This window comes from Garra rufa, chromosome 20 (genome assembly GCF_049309525.1).
Source record: "Garra rufa chromosome 20, GarRuf1.0, whole genome shotgun sequence".
Classification (NCBI taxonomy): domain Eukaryota; kingdom Metazoa; phylum Chordata; class Actinopteri; order Cypriniformes; family Cyprinidae; genus Garra; species Garra rufa.
Window position 1 is genome coordinate 32,963,804 of NC_133380.1, and position 15,708 is coordinate 32,979,511.

Sequence of the window (15,708 nt, forward strand, 5' to 3'; positions counted from 1 at the left end):
TAACGCTGTTGTGGATCTAGTTGCGTTCAAGTGTGTTTTGCCCTCCGTTGGCCTGGTGTGGAACTGCAACACCCTTGAAGTTAACTAACTAGCCTGTTATTCAGGTATGTGCCAAAAAAATGAGAATATCGAGGGAAAGTCATTTATTTCAATAATTTGTTTAAAAAAGTGAAACTTGTATGTTATATTAGTTCACTACACACAAAGTGAAATATTTCAAGCCTTTTTGTTTCAATTTTAATGACTATGGATTAAAGATAAAAAAAAAAAATCCAGTATTTCACCAAATTAGAATATCATGACAAAGTTCAACATTGTAGGCTCTCTGTGTCCCAATCTAGTCAGCTAATTAACACAAAACACCTGCAAAGGTTTCCTCAGCCTTTAAATTGTCTCAGTCTGGCTTAGTAGGCTTCAGAATCATGGGGAAGACTGCTGACTTGACAGTTGTGCAGAAGACACCCTCCATAAGGAGGAAAAGTCTCAAAAGGCAATTGCAAAAGAAGCTGGATGATCACAGAGCGCAGTATGGAAGTATATTAACAGAATGTTAAGAGGAAGGGAAAAATGTGGCTGGAAAAGGTGCACAAGTGACAGGGATGACCGTAGTCTTGAGAGGATTGTCAAGCAAGGGTGGTTCAGAAATCTGGGGGAGCTTCATAAGGAGTGGACTGAGGCTGGAGTCAGTGCATCAAGAACCACCACACACAGACGTCTGCGTGACAGCGGCTACAGCTGGACAATTCCATGCGTCAAGCCACTCCTGAACCAAACACAACGTCAGAAGCGTCTGTGCTGGGCTAAGGAGAAAAAGTATTGGTCTGTTGCCCGTAGGTTCCAAGTCCTGTTTTCAGATGAAAGCAAATTTTGCATTTGATTTGGAAATCAAGGTCCCAGAGTCTGGAGGAAGACCGGAGAGGCACAAAAGTCAAGCTGCTTAAAGTCCAGTGTGAAGTTTCCACAGTCAGTGATGGTTTGGGGAGCATGTCATCTGCTGGTGTGGCTCCATTGTCTTTTATCAAGTCCACTGTCAATGCAGCTGTCTACTAGGAAATTTTAGAGCACTTCATACTTCCTGCTGCCGACAAGCTTTATGGAGATGATGATTTTATTTTCTAGCAGGAGTTGGCACCAGCCCACAAAGCCAAAACTACCAGTACCTGGTTTAATAGCCATGGAATAACTGTACTTGATTGGCCGGCAAACTCACCTGACTTAAACCCCATTGAAAATCTATAAAACAATAACAATATCTCATTGTCATCCATTAAATCTGGGAAAAAAATCTATGAATAATTGAATACATAAATAAAAACACAAATTATTGGGCTAACATGTATTTTGTTTTGTTAAAATGTACTTTTGGGATGTGAGTATGTCTTTAAATAATGGTAACCACAGACTGTATTTTATTCATAAATCCCAAACTTTACTCTGGGAATCCAGGGTCACATGTAAAAGAGATGTACAATATTTTTGTATTACACTGTTTTTTATTGTTAAATCTGAATAAACAGATCGTTCAGATTTCGTTGAAATAATATAAAATATAAAATGTTAAACTTACTTTATTTCTGCTAGTTAACAAGGCAACATTTCTCATTTTATTTGTACTAAAACTAAAATAAAAGTAAAATATAAAAATAAAACTGAAAAAACCTATATAAGCCTAGACATATTTTAAAGCAACAAAAAAAAAATAATACAAAATACACAAACTTTTTAATAAATTAACATTAAAGCAGAAAAGTTTTCTTTTAGGCTAAATCACTACCAGTCAAAAGTTATTTTTTGAAGTCTCTTCTTCTCACCAAGCCTGCATTTATTTGATCCAAAATACAGCAAACGCAGTAATATTGTGAACTATTTTTGCTATTTAAAATAACTGCTTTTTATTTGAATAAATTTGTAAAATGTAATTTATTCCTGTGATTCCAAAGATTAATTTTTATCATTATTCCAGTCTTCAGTGTCACATCATTCTTCAGAAATCATTCTAATATTCCGATTTGCTGCTCAAAAATGTATTATTATCATTATTATTATGTTGAAAACAGCTGAGTCAATTTTTCTTTTCAGGTTTCTGTGATGAATTGACAGTTCAGAAGAACAGCATTTATCTAAAATAGAAATCTTTTGTAACATTATAAATGATGTTATCATCATTTTATCAATTTAAAGTATCCTTACTAAATAAAAGTATTAACTTCCATAATTCCCCATCTTTTGAATGGTGTAGGGTATAATATTACAAAAGTGTCTTATTTCAGATAAATGCTGATCTTTGGATTTATCAAAGAATTCTGAGAAAAAATGTAGTCAACTGTTTTAAATATTAATAATAATAATAAAGATGCTTTTTTGAGCAGCAAATCAACATATTAGAATGATTTCTGAAGGATTGTGAGTAGTGAAGACTGAAGACTGGAGTAATGATGCTGAAAATGTAGCTTTGAACACAGGAATAAATTACATTTAAAAAAATATTCAAATCAGTTATTTTAAATAGTAAAAATATTTCACAATATTACTGCTTTTGCTGTATTTTGGATCAAATAAATACAGGCTTTGTGAGCAGAAGATCATTCTTAAAAAAAAACAGTAGTATACACTGGTAGTGTATATTTAAAAAATATTTAAAAAATATGAGTCATCAGTACATTACAAAAATAGGCTAATAATTCAACTAAGACTAAGACTAAAATAAAACAAACACCCATCGTCTTGACTAAATATTAAAAAAAAAAAAAAACGTACAGTCCCAAGACATAAACCTCGCAAGGAAAGTGCAGTTTGTAATCACTGCCTTCTTCTTCTTCTTTGGGGTTTATAGGCGGCTTGCATCCACGATCGTTGCACTACCGCCATCTTCTGGCTGATTCCCTCTGTTATTCCAGTTTCTTTCCTCCCGCTCTCCTCTCATCATATTCTATTCATAAATCCAGTTGTCCATAAGAAATTACACAGATTTTTCTTGGCTTGCCCAATCATACTGTTACGTAGTATATCTTTAATACCCGTTCCTGCCAACCCATCTTTCCTTAACTCCTCCATAAGTTTCCTTCTCTGTTCATCATATCTTCTGCAATTTAAAATGACATGCTCAATAGTTTCTTCCACCCCATAACTCTCACAGTACCCAGAAGGATGCTTTCCTATAATGTATAACGTGCCATTCAAATTACTATGCCCAATTCTTAATCTAGTCTTTACAATTTCTTCTCTTCTAGACCCTCCCCATCTCCTCACAGTGCCAACTTTATTTTGAATAGTATACAGGTGTCTCCCTTTAACTTCCCTGTCCCATTGTCCTTGCCACTCTCTCAGAGCTCCCTTCCAACCTACTTTTCCCTTCAGTTTTCGACAATTTTATATTTACTTCAACATTTTCCTTTTTAATTGCTTGTTTGGCTAATTTATCTACTTTCTCATTTCCCAAGATACCTATGTGCGCTGGGACCCAAATCATTTGAATCACAATGCCCTTTTCTTTTATTCTCTTATATGTTGTATACAACAGGACCTGGCGACTTTTGGACATACCTGAGATTGTACAGCTCCGTCGACATTGAGTCACTATAAGGACCTTACTTATATTGTTACTTATATACTTATTTATCCATTCCAATGCCATAAAGACAGCATATAACTCAGCTGTATATACATTTAAATCGTTTGTGGTTCTTTTGCACTCCCCCCCTTCTTGGCTAACTATAAAAATTGCCGATCCAGTCCTTCCTGTTTCAGGATCAGTGTTGCCAGATTGGAAATGTCCAAGTATAGAAGCTCAAAATTATCGTATTTGGGAGAAAATTATCGTATTTGAGTCAAACGTTCAAAATAAAGATAGGCTATTTATCTAGATGTTACAGCTATTCTCCTTTTCAGCACTCATTTTCTATACCTTATTGTAATGCTAAACTAATTATCTTACCCGAGTCAAACGTTCAAAATACAGCTATTTATCTAGATGTTACAGCTATTTATCCTTTTCAGCACTCAATTTCTATACTTTATTGTTAAACTAACAAACTCAGTTTTGAAACAACTGACCTAAGTGCGACAGGAACGTTAACTTGTGCTCGTGAGAGAGAGCCATTCTCCACGATGATTGGTTGAGAAGACGTAAGATTGGATGCGTAACACCACGTTCACGTCTCCTCACAATCATGAAGGTAGACGTAGGATCCACACAACTACATCTTTGAGAATAGAAGCTCTATAATTACAACGACCATGGTGTCACAAAATTCAGAAATTATCGTACATTGTGGTATTATTGATCGTACATCGTACAGAGGTCAAAATTATGGTACAAATACGATAATTATCGTACGTCTGGCAACACTGTTCAGGATCTTTTGACCCATCTCTGAATATAATCCCTGTATTTATTTTCCACATAGCTATAATATTCGGCTACAAGGTCCACATTACTGTTTATTATTTTGATTTGATGCAACTTAAAATCAAATTCCATCTCTCTCAGTCCCTGTTTCGGCTACTCTGATTGGCCAGCGCCTCCAAATATTATTTCCGGGTCAACAGCTACAGGTTGCTAAGAAGTTGGTGCATATGACACGTCAGCTGGCTGGGAAACAGGCACAAAGTGCAACACCTGCTTATATAGGACAATGTCATAAACCTCCGCTCTGCATTTAAACGCGCGCTCCCGACTGTCGCTGCTTTACAGACGCGAAGATTTACTGAAGAAGACTGGAGTCAGGCGCGTCGCTGCTGTAGCATCACGCATGCTGAGATTGAGAGAGAGTTCAGCATCATTCAATCCGGACCCGTCCGACACGACCCACAGAAGATGATCATCCGTTATCGTGGATGAGAGAGAACCTACCGGACGGTGCTTTTGTCTTCTGCATCCTGAGCAGCACGTAGAGGGACATGTCGTCCCCGTCGCCGGTGCAGATCAGAGAGGCGAACGCGCACCTGGCCGCGCTGCACAGGCGGGTCACAGACCTGGAGCACAGGCTGGAGGAAGCGGAGAAGACCGTGCGGGAGCAGGCGGAGAGTCTCATCCGCAAAGATGAGCAGCTGAGAGCTAGCACGCAAGAAATCACTGAGGCCAAGGACAAGTAGGGGAAACATTATATTAACGTCCTTAACACAATACTGTCCTTCTGCAGATGCCTAATATTTCATTATTTGACATCAAAACCACGCATTTGCTCAATCAGAAAGCTCAAAAAAGCTGCTGTAAGCGACTCTTGCATTAAAAATATCCCTGAGATAAAATAAAGCACCTACCTAACCGATAATACTCCATATGATGGTGTCATTGTGACAGCTCTTGACTTTTTAAATCGAAATAGATTGATAATGTTGTGAGCGGTTGGGTTAAAGGGATAGTTCACCCAAAAATGAAAATCTGATGTTTATCTGCTTACCCCCAGGGCATCCAAGATGTAGGTGACTTTGTTTCTTTAGTAGAACACAAACAAAGATTTTTAAAGGGATAGTTCACCCCAAAATGACAATTTGATGTTTATCTGCTTACCCCCAGGACATCCAAGATGTAGGTGACTTTGTTTCTTCAGCAGAACACAAACAAATATTTTTAGCTTAAACTGGTGCAGTCTGTCAGCCAAAATAATCGGAGTGGATGGGCACCAGACCTTTAAAAGTAAAAAAAAGCATGCACAGACAAATCCAAATTACACCCTGCGGCTTGTGATGATACATTGATGCCCTAAGACACGAAACGATCAGTTTTTGCAAGAAACTGAACCACATTTATATCATTTTTTACTAGGGCTGGGACACGATTAATCGCGATTAATCGCATCCAAAATAAAAGTTTATGATTGCATACTGTATGTGTGTGTACTGTGTGTATATATAATGTATGTATAAATACACACACAAACATGTATATTAAAGAAAACTGAAAATAAAAATTAAATTAAAATAAATAAAATATTTATAATTCTATATATAATCTAAATTAAATACAAATATAACTATCCACACATATAAGTATTTTTTAAAGGCTTTACATGTATGTGTGTGTATTTATATATACATAATAAATATACACAGTAAACACACATTTAGTATGTTAACATAAACTTTTATTTTGGATGCGATTAATCGCGATTAATCGTGTCCCAGCCCTATTTTTTACCTATGATACACAGCAATATCCAGGTGAAAAGTCAACAGTCCCGGATGAGTTTGCGCAAGCAAACATAATCTTTTAGCTTTAAATTGGTTTGAACAATCAGGATAAGCATAAGTAATTACCATTTTGAATAGCCGCTATACCCACAATCTTTGTAAACTGTGTAAACAATGAGTGTCGTATACACGCGACAGATCGCTTCCGGCGTTTGCGTAAACTATGCCAGAGCGTGCACACATGTAACACGCCGGATGCTGAGCACGCTCAGGACAGTTGGACATTGCTGTGTATCAAAGGTAAAAAAATTATATAAATACTGTTCAGTTTCTCGCAAAAAACAATTGTTTTGTGTCTTAGGACATCAATGTACCGTCACGAGCCACAGGGTTTAATTTGGATTTGTCTGTGCATGTTTTTTTTTTTTTTTTTTTTTTACTTTCAAAGGTTTGGTGCCCATTCACTCCCGTTATATGATCAACAGACTCCAACGGTTTAAAATCTAAGTTAAAAATCTTTGTTAGTGTTCTACTGAAGAAACAAAGTCACCTACATCTTGGATACCCTGGGGGTAAGCAGATAAACATCACATTTTCATTTTTGGGTGAACTATCCTTTTAAAGGATTAAGGAAACTTGTTTGGAAACTGATCAGTTTGTAGTCCTAAAATGCATATGCTGTCAGAATGAGAGTTCAAACAGCTGATAAAAACATAACAGTGATCCACGAGTAATCCACACCACTCCAGTCCATCAGTTAACATGTTGTGAATTGAAAAGCTGTGTGTTTGTACGAAACAGATCCATCATTAAGATGTTTTTAAACTGTCACTTAAGGCTAAAATAAGAGTCCATTATAATGATAACTCCAGTAAAAAAGTCTATCCCTTGTTGTCATTTTACATCAAAATTCACACATTTGTATTAGAACATATTCTGTTTTGCACTTGTTAATAGTGCTTGGTCTGTGAATATACATTTTCTCCTGATTCAGACGGGACAACTTTTTCACTGAAGGGTGCGCTATTACGAATTGTTAGGGCTGGGTAAAAAAATACATAAATATTGATTTCTCGATTTATTTAATTCTCACTTCTTTTCTGTTTTCAGTTAATGAACCGAACATGTAGCACGCTTCCTATTCAAAGTATCATAATAAGCTTTGTGATTTGTTACTTTTTATATGAAACAAAGTCTCAAATGTAAAATTCTATCCGTTTTATTACAGTATTCAAACAATAAATAGCATTTTGGGGCTGTTTAATGTGGAGTGACGGATCACTGTAGCACCTCAGTTCAAGAGAAGCTTCAGCACGAAGCGCATGTCAACTGATCATCTCCTCGGCTTTAATATAATACATATTATAATTTTTACTGTTCATCATGTAGTTTAAAAGTTGGAATAAATCCGTTGAGTTTTATTCTAGAAATATAATTGTGTAATTTAAAGTTAGTAACTTTCATATTATAAAAACTTCACTCAGTATTACATTAAGCGTTTGTATACAAATGATCTCATTTTAACCTTCAATATTATAGTAATGTAGTACCAACTGACTCCCATGTATATTTTACAGCATTAGTTAAAAGGTTTTTAACTAGAAAATTTGCTATCTACTGTACCTGATGTATAACCAAAATAATCTATATTAAATCAAATCGATATTGGAATGAAATCAAGTAGCAAGCTTGTGAAGCGTAATTGAATCGAGTCATGAAATTTGTGTCTCAACCCAGTCTTACAAATTATAGTTTTTTTTTTTGTTTTTTTTTAAATGGACTACTTTAGCGAAACTAAAGTTTAAAATAAAATAAAAAACTTCATAAGCAGCTTGGACTCTCATTCTGATGGCACCCATTCACTGAGGATCCATTGGTAAGAAAGTGATGTAACAAGGTCCCTAGTTAGAATTATTGGAAGAAACTATAGCTTGCCCAAGCATACAATCATACCTCAAACATGAATTTAAATTTTTAAGTTTACTGGATAGACATATTAAACAACTGCTGTAGTTCCTATATAGCAGCTGTTTTCAAAAAACACAGCACCTTCAAAGATCATATTTGTAATCTGTAACCACAAAACCAGCACAGGTTGCAATAGCCAAAATACATTGTATGGGTCAAAATGATAATTTTTTCTTTAATGTCAAAAACCATTAGGATATTAAGTAAAGATCATGTTCCATGACGATATTTTGTAAACTTTCTACTGTACATATATAAAAACGTAATTTGTGTTCTCTGATTGGCCAGCTATCCGGTGTGTTATGATTGGCCGAATACCTCAAGGTTGAAACAGAAATGTTACGCCCCTTAGATGCAGTTTCTAGGCGCGATGCGACAAAAACAATAAAACCCATTATAAATGAGGCATTTGTTGCATCCAGTGGGGACATAACTACGGTCTTTTTACGCGTTGCATCCATAGACTGTAAAAAAATATGGACGTAGTATCTGTGACGTCACCCGTAGTTTTCTGAAGAGCGTTTTTGAAGCCTATAGTAGGCGGGAGTCGGCCGTCGCCATCTTGGAATTGCGTCACCGTGCGTCACTCCCGGATAATCAAAAATGGGCAAAAAGGTGGGACGTGGGTGGAGCTGGTTGCTGAAACCACGCCCACCTAGTGCGACAGTGGTGACAGCAGCGGCAATCCCTCTGTCACTCAAGTGGCCACGCCCTTAATTATGCTGAACTTTAAGGCTTAATATAACTTAAATGGGTGAGTTATAAAAAAATTCACCCCTCTCACAGTTGACATGAAGGGCAAAACTAGCTATATAGACCAAAACCACTTTTTGTACCAGGCTGTAAATGCACTTTTTTCTGCTGTAAAGTTGGGCATTTTAACATGGGGAGTCAATGGGATTGACTTCCATTTGCAGCCATCTCTAGCGGCCAGTCGATGAATTGCAGTTTTAAGTCACTTCCGTGTTGGTTTCAATAGAGAGAGCGGGAGCTTGGTTGCATCGCGCCACGTCGCATAAACACAACACCATGTTTGCATTTGCGATTGTAGAACGAGAAACAACAAGCACTACTCTACACTGCTCAAAACTTGCTGTCCTTAACCCTTTGTGTTCAGGTGGCATCGTAAGCTGCTCTCCCAGGTTCATGAAACAGTCCTTCGTGAAATGCGCATCACCCACTTGAATATTTGCGTTTGAGTGTTGTAAATATAACTTAACCACTGATTTCTAGTTGTGTCCTCATATGGAACGCCAAATCAAGTACTTTCGCTTTTGCAATGTGTCCACAACATGGCGGCTACAGTCGGTAAAAGTTACGCCTTCTTTCTTTCCATATACAAATGGGCGGTGTTACGCTAATCTACTCCCCCCGTGACGTGTTCAAGTGGGGGCATGTTTGAACGAGACGTTTTAGGGAGGTGTGGCTTAACTTTTATAATAAATATCTCTTTGGTTTTGGGACTTTAAGGTTTGCAACTTTACAGATTTTATCTATGCACAAACATAGACGTTACGGGTCATATTGTTAAAGGTTGAAGCACTGATTGAGAGATGTTTATTTTGTGCTGTAACTGGTATTAAAGCGGGGAATATGATCAGTTCACGCTTTTGTTTCTCCTGAACTGAGGCACTATAGCGATGTCACCCCACATTAAACAGATTTATTGTTCAAATACTGTAATAAAGTAGCCTGGGTGTCCCCATGCTGCCTTCCGCGCAGCGCGATTTTATTCACGCTGGAAGGTAGCATGGAAACCATGGACCAAATTTTCACCTCAGATAGGGAACCAATCACAGAACGGGGAGGGAGCAGCAAGACGATGACGCCTTCTATGCGACGCGACTCACCGAAGCAGTTTGTTTATAACTATGGATCCAGCATGGCAGCAAGTTATCATTCGATGCAGCCGTTCACATGTCGCGCCTAAAAACGCGTGGAAAACGCTAGGTGCGTCGCTTTCTCCTTTCCAAACCGCTCTGTAGCTTGCGCATGGAAAACGCGAGCGCGTCGCAACCGCGTCGCTTCCATTATGAGCACGCATACCGCGCGTCTACATTTGAAATAACGAACTTTAGCGCGCAAAAGACGCGACATGTGAACGGCCCCTTAGATCAGTGTTTCCCAAACTTTTTTTCTGGGGACCCACATTTTAAAGTCGATAAATCCTTGTGACCCAATAAACATTAAGCCCATATAGTTCATATATCACGAAGAGAATTTATGCATTAACAAAATATGTGTGACCATTTTTAAGGTCATGCTTCCACTTAACTATTTAAAAGAGATACAGATATTTGACAAAGCACATTTTTTTTATTTAAGTAAAATGCAGATTTGCAGAAAATGCTGTTTACCACAAACACAATATTTATCCGTTATTTTGATTTCAAATCCACAAGTGCTTTTTCAGCATTGTGATCCTCTTTTATCACAGTACACTAATACAGTAACAGACATTTTCACGTTTAAACTCAATAAAAAACAACATATTATTCAATGCACTTGACTTCTAGATTTGTATATTAAGTTGCTCAAGCAAGTTGCAACACATTTAAACACAACATAGGGAGGCTATAGCTTCCTTTTCTAATTGAAATTGGGCTATCAAAAAATATTTTAATTAAAACTTACCACAGACAGAAACAGTCGGCTCTCATGCTTTTCTTTCGCATTAAATCTTTATTAAAAACAATGCTTTAAAGAACTTTTCTGCCTGGACAAGTGCACGTATTATGTTGTCTTTTTCTTTAAAACTGCACTTTTCCTTATTTTAAACCTAGCCAAAAAGCCACGTGTTGACTGTGAAAAAGTGGACTTCATTTATATGCATTTATGGGACATTTTCGTGTCAATCCATGTTCATTTTTACAGCGAACAATGCGCTGTCACTTTAATTCAGCACATGCAGCGCTTGCAGCACAGCAAAAAATAGACTCTGCCGAAATGATCGCTGCTCTGCTGCAAACGCACTGCTTCTGGGACGCACTGCTGGACTGCAACCGCGTGCAGTGTGAACGCTCCAATCCGTTAACATGGGTGCGGAAAAAAATACGCAACGCATACGCACTGCAGACGGAGTATGAAACAGGCGATGCAGAGCGCAGCTAAAGAACAACAACAAAAAAAAGAAAGCAGAAGAAGAAAACAACGAGCTCCCTCGTGCGGCTAATAGGTGAACTACACATATAAATTTTAATCAAGAGTATATAGCGCACTGAAAAATAGTGCTCGACTTGGCGACCCATACAATATTTCCCGCGACCCACTTGTGGGTCGGGACCCCGCCTTTGGGAATGACTGCCTTAGTGTTCTAAGTAGTTTAGAACGCAAGTTTATTTTGAAAAAAGAGCAACTTTTGGCGTTAAACCATCGCTCTGTATACGTCATCCGGTATGATTGAAACGATTGGCTATGAGCTACGCACAGGCGCATTTGATAGACATTCGTAGCGCCCAATAAACGGCTCTGGGCATTCGTAAACCACGCCTCAAATACGAGAAAATGAACATGTGGTTCCCAGACCACGAATCATGACGAAGTCATAACGTGGTCTGGCGTTAGCCAGGCTAGTAATAAAGTGGACAGAATTTGAAATATGAGACTTTGTTTCATATTAAAAGAAACAAAGCACAAAGCTTATTGCAATTTATTAAATGGGAGTTGCGCTACAGTCTTCCATTCATTAACAGGCTAGACTAATTGATTCAGAATTTAAGAATCAATATCATTTAATTGAAATAAAAATTGCTGTAATTTACTGATTGAAACTTTTCTCTTCATGCAGAGAGATTTTCTTCCTCCATGAGAAGCTTTGTCAATCAGAGGAGTCCATCCATAAACTCAACCAAACGATTAAGGAAAAAGATTCACTAATCGGACAGTTACAACACCGCTGTCAGCTGTTGGACAACATTTGCAAAAGCCGCCCGTTACTAGACAGCATGCTGGCCCAGATGGCCGAGGCCGAGAGAATGGGACCTGTCAGTGACTTGGGGAAGCCCACGACCAACAGCTCTCTCACGGACGGAGAGTCCAACTGCAGCCCCAGTCGCCTCTCCAATCACAAAGACTTCTCTCTCAGCGAAGACGACTCTGACGATCAGGAATTGGATGGGGTTGTGTTTGGGACCACCGTATGAGAGTCTCAGTTCAACTGCTCCTCATCTCAGGTTTAGCAGCCTGGGTGTTTTGATGGTATCAATTGATTCAGTGTCTGGTTAAAATATCCATTGTATCGTAATACAGGTTACTGGAGTGTGAATGGGATTTTAATGTAAAGAGCGAATGCCTGGTTAATTCTGGCAATTTGATGCCACATATCTTTTAGATTGGTCCATCAGACCACTTCAGTTCTCATTATTGAACTGAACAGGTTTATTTAGATACAGTTTAAAATAGGCTGACTAGTTATTTTATTTTTCTTCCCTTTTTAACTTTAAATTTGCATATGCTTTGCAATATCTCGGCTGTTTATACCTTATAGATTTGAGTTACATGAATATTAGAGAAGACTTTTTTTTTTTTAATTTACATTGGAATTAACTGTTACATGCAGTCCACCTGCAGTTTTATTCGTTAAAAAGATCTAGTCCTGTTTTAACAAGAGCATTTGGGAAAATGTTTTGGAGATATAATCTACTCAGATATTGCATGCTTGCTGTTTTGTTGGAGCCTCTCAGTGAACAATTTCATCATTGATGATGTACAAATGATGGATTCTGGATATATCATAAATTTGACCCTTGGCCTCAAAATCCCAGGTTAAAATGCAAGGCATTATTTTGCATACTTGCACAAGAAAGCAAATTTAAGGGAATAGCTCACCCAAAATTTTATATTTTGTCATTCGCTCACGCTCATGTCATGTCCCTGCATAGTGCAAACCTGAATTACTTTACTTAAAAGATATTTTGAAGTATGTTTAGACAAAAAAAGATACTTTTTTTTTTTTTGTTAGGGCTGGGTTTTGACACAAATTTGATTCGATCATCGATTTATTTTGGATATATATCAGGTGTAGTACTACAACTAATGCTGTAAATACATGAGAGTAGGCAGGGGCGCCACTAAGGGGTGGAAAGTTAGGACAATTCTAAGGGCTCACGCCCTTTAGGGGCCCCCAGAGATCTGCTTTGGTGTGGTAGGGGGGCCCAACCTCATATTTTGTCATAGGGCCCAAAATTGCGAGCGGCGCCCCTGAGAGTAGGGCTGTACTGATTCCTCAATTCAAGTACTCCATTTAAAAAAAAAAAAAATCCTTGATTGCATTTTGTCCCTGTTAAGTAACTGGCAAAATACTGGAAGCGGCACATTCCATAAAAGAGAATCTATGAAATGCATTATTAGACCGTTTTCCAAGGCTACATGATATATTAAATCAAATTAAAAATCATAATAAACCATAATGCTATTGTGAATTCACAAACGCTACAATTGAAATAAATACATATATGGGCTTTAATTATTTTTGTTATTTGGACATGGTTTTACTACAAATAAGTCCAAAAAAACACGGTAACCACAAACTAACCCTGGTTTTGCTACACTAACCATCGTTTAATCACTGTATTTGTAGTAAAACTGTGGTTATACAAATACCTAAAAATGCCTAAAAACCATGGTTACTACACTTTTGCTATAATAAAACCATGGTTATTTCCGTAAGGGCAAATACTCCGTTCACAGTAAATACTGCTCTATACAAACAGTTATCATTTACATGTGTGGAAAGCATCTCAAACTCTATCATGCATATTGTTGTGAGTTTGGGTTTATTATAACTATTTCATCAGATTTGTAAGGTAAATCATTTAAAAACCTATGCAAAACGGTATCTTTCTTTATATGCTAACTGTTCATCGCCATTTCAAAATAAAAGTTTAAACCCTCACGTTGAGTTTACACTATTCATGATATCTAAACATTCAAGAGATGAGCAAAAGTTCAGAGACTATGCCCATGATAAACAATGGAAAACAGACGTCTGTTTGTGTAATGATGCAGTCCTGACAGACAGCTCCCTTTAAACCCGTGAAGTAAGTTAAAACCCATCTCACTTTAAAACATTTCTCAAAATTTAAATCCTGAAAATAGTAGCTATCAGCCAACTTTAGATAGCCATAACTTTTGTTACGTTCAAGCTATGGACAAAATAAAGTTTGTAAAGGGACCCAGCTTACATATGATATTCAGAGGTTGCGTTAGACTTCAACATTGTCCGTCATTTTGACAGACAGGGTCGTAAAAATTCCTTCATAATCTGTTATTACCCGTCATTTTAATTTTCATATTTTAATTGTAATAACACATTTACTTGCTTTTATTTTTGTTCGCATTTTCATTTTTAATTATGAACCTACAGGGTGAGCATACTGTATAGGTTTATGCACTTATTTATGAAGACAACAGATGAATCTCAGTGGATCTTGCTGTTTTCAGTTCACGAATTAACAGTAGTGCGCATATCTAATAAATCACAATAAGCGATTAAGCTCTGTGCTTTCTTACTTTATGAAAAAGTCTCAGATTTCAAATTCTGTCTATTTCATCAGGAAATTCAAGCAATACGTTTTGGCGCTCTTTAATGTGGCGTGATAGATCGCTGTAGTTTATACTGGGTGCTCGCATGTGCTTATCAAATGCATAGCAAAAGATTCGTTGTGACGGTTTCGTTTTTGTTCTGTAGCCAGTGCTCTGCTGCCACAATGGAGCGCGCTCGCCACCAACTGGACAGGGGTGGGAATCACAGTTACAATTTACAACAGATCACCCGCAGTGTAATCTCCATAGACTGTAAAAAATATGGACGTAGTGTCCGTGACGTCACCCGTAGGATTCTGAAGCGCTGTTTTGAAGCCTGTTGTGGGCGGGATTCGGCCGTCGCCATCTTGGAATCGCGTCACTCCCGGATAATCAAAAATGGGCAAAAAGGCGGGACGTGGGTGGAGCTGGTTGCTGAAACCACGCCCGCTTAGCGCGACAGTGGTGACAGCAGCAGCAATCCCCCTGTCACTCAAGTGGCCACGCCCTTAATTATGCTGAACTTTAAGGCTTAATATAACTTAAACGGGTGAGTTATAAAAAAATTCACCCCCCTCACAGTTGACATGAAGGGCAAAACTAGCTATATAGACCAAAACCATTTTTTGAACCAGGCTGTAAACATACTTTTTTCTGCTGTAAAGTTGGGCATTTTAACATGGGGAGTCAATGGGACTGACTCTCTTTTGCAGCCAGTCTCTAGCGGCCAGTCGATGAATTGCATTTAAAGACACTTCCGTGTTGGTTTCAAAAGAGAGAGCGGGAGGTTGCCCCTTGGTAATCTGTCAAAATGACGGACAGCCTTCAGATTTTTCCGTCACTGATTAAAAAAATCCGTCAATGACGGACAATTTTCGGTTAACGCGACCTCTGATGATATTAAAACCTAAAAAGGTCAAATTTCACCATGTGTTGGGTTTTCCTAGATCACATCACATTTGAATTAAATGTTTAGTCAATATTTAATGACGATTAGATCACACTGTAAAGCGTAAAAACAATCGTCAGGCCGTAGGCGCTCTCTGCAGTAATTTGTTATAATACGTAATGTACATCCTTTTAATA

The 15,708-nt window shown here is 37.7% G+C and overlaps 1 protein-coding gene across 1 annotated transcript; it reads left to right on the forward strand.

The window, feature by feature from the left end:
* Positions 1 to 4,577: 4,577 nt before the first annotated feature.
* On the forward strand, positions 4,578 to 15,421 carry vmac (vimentin type intermediate filament associated coiled-coil protein). Its single transcript, XM_073826072.1, has 2 exons — positions 4,578 to 5,090; positions 11,888 to 15,421. The coding sequence occupies exons 1-2, from the start codon at positions 4,900 to 4,902 to the stop codon at positions 12,240 to 12,242; spliced, it is 546 nt and encodes a 181-aa protein (XP_073682173.1). The 5' UTR covers positions 4,578 to 4,899; the 3' UTR covers positions 12,243 to 15,421.
* Positions 15,422 to 15,708: the final 287 nt, after the last annotated feature.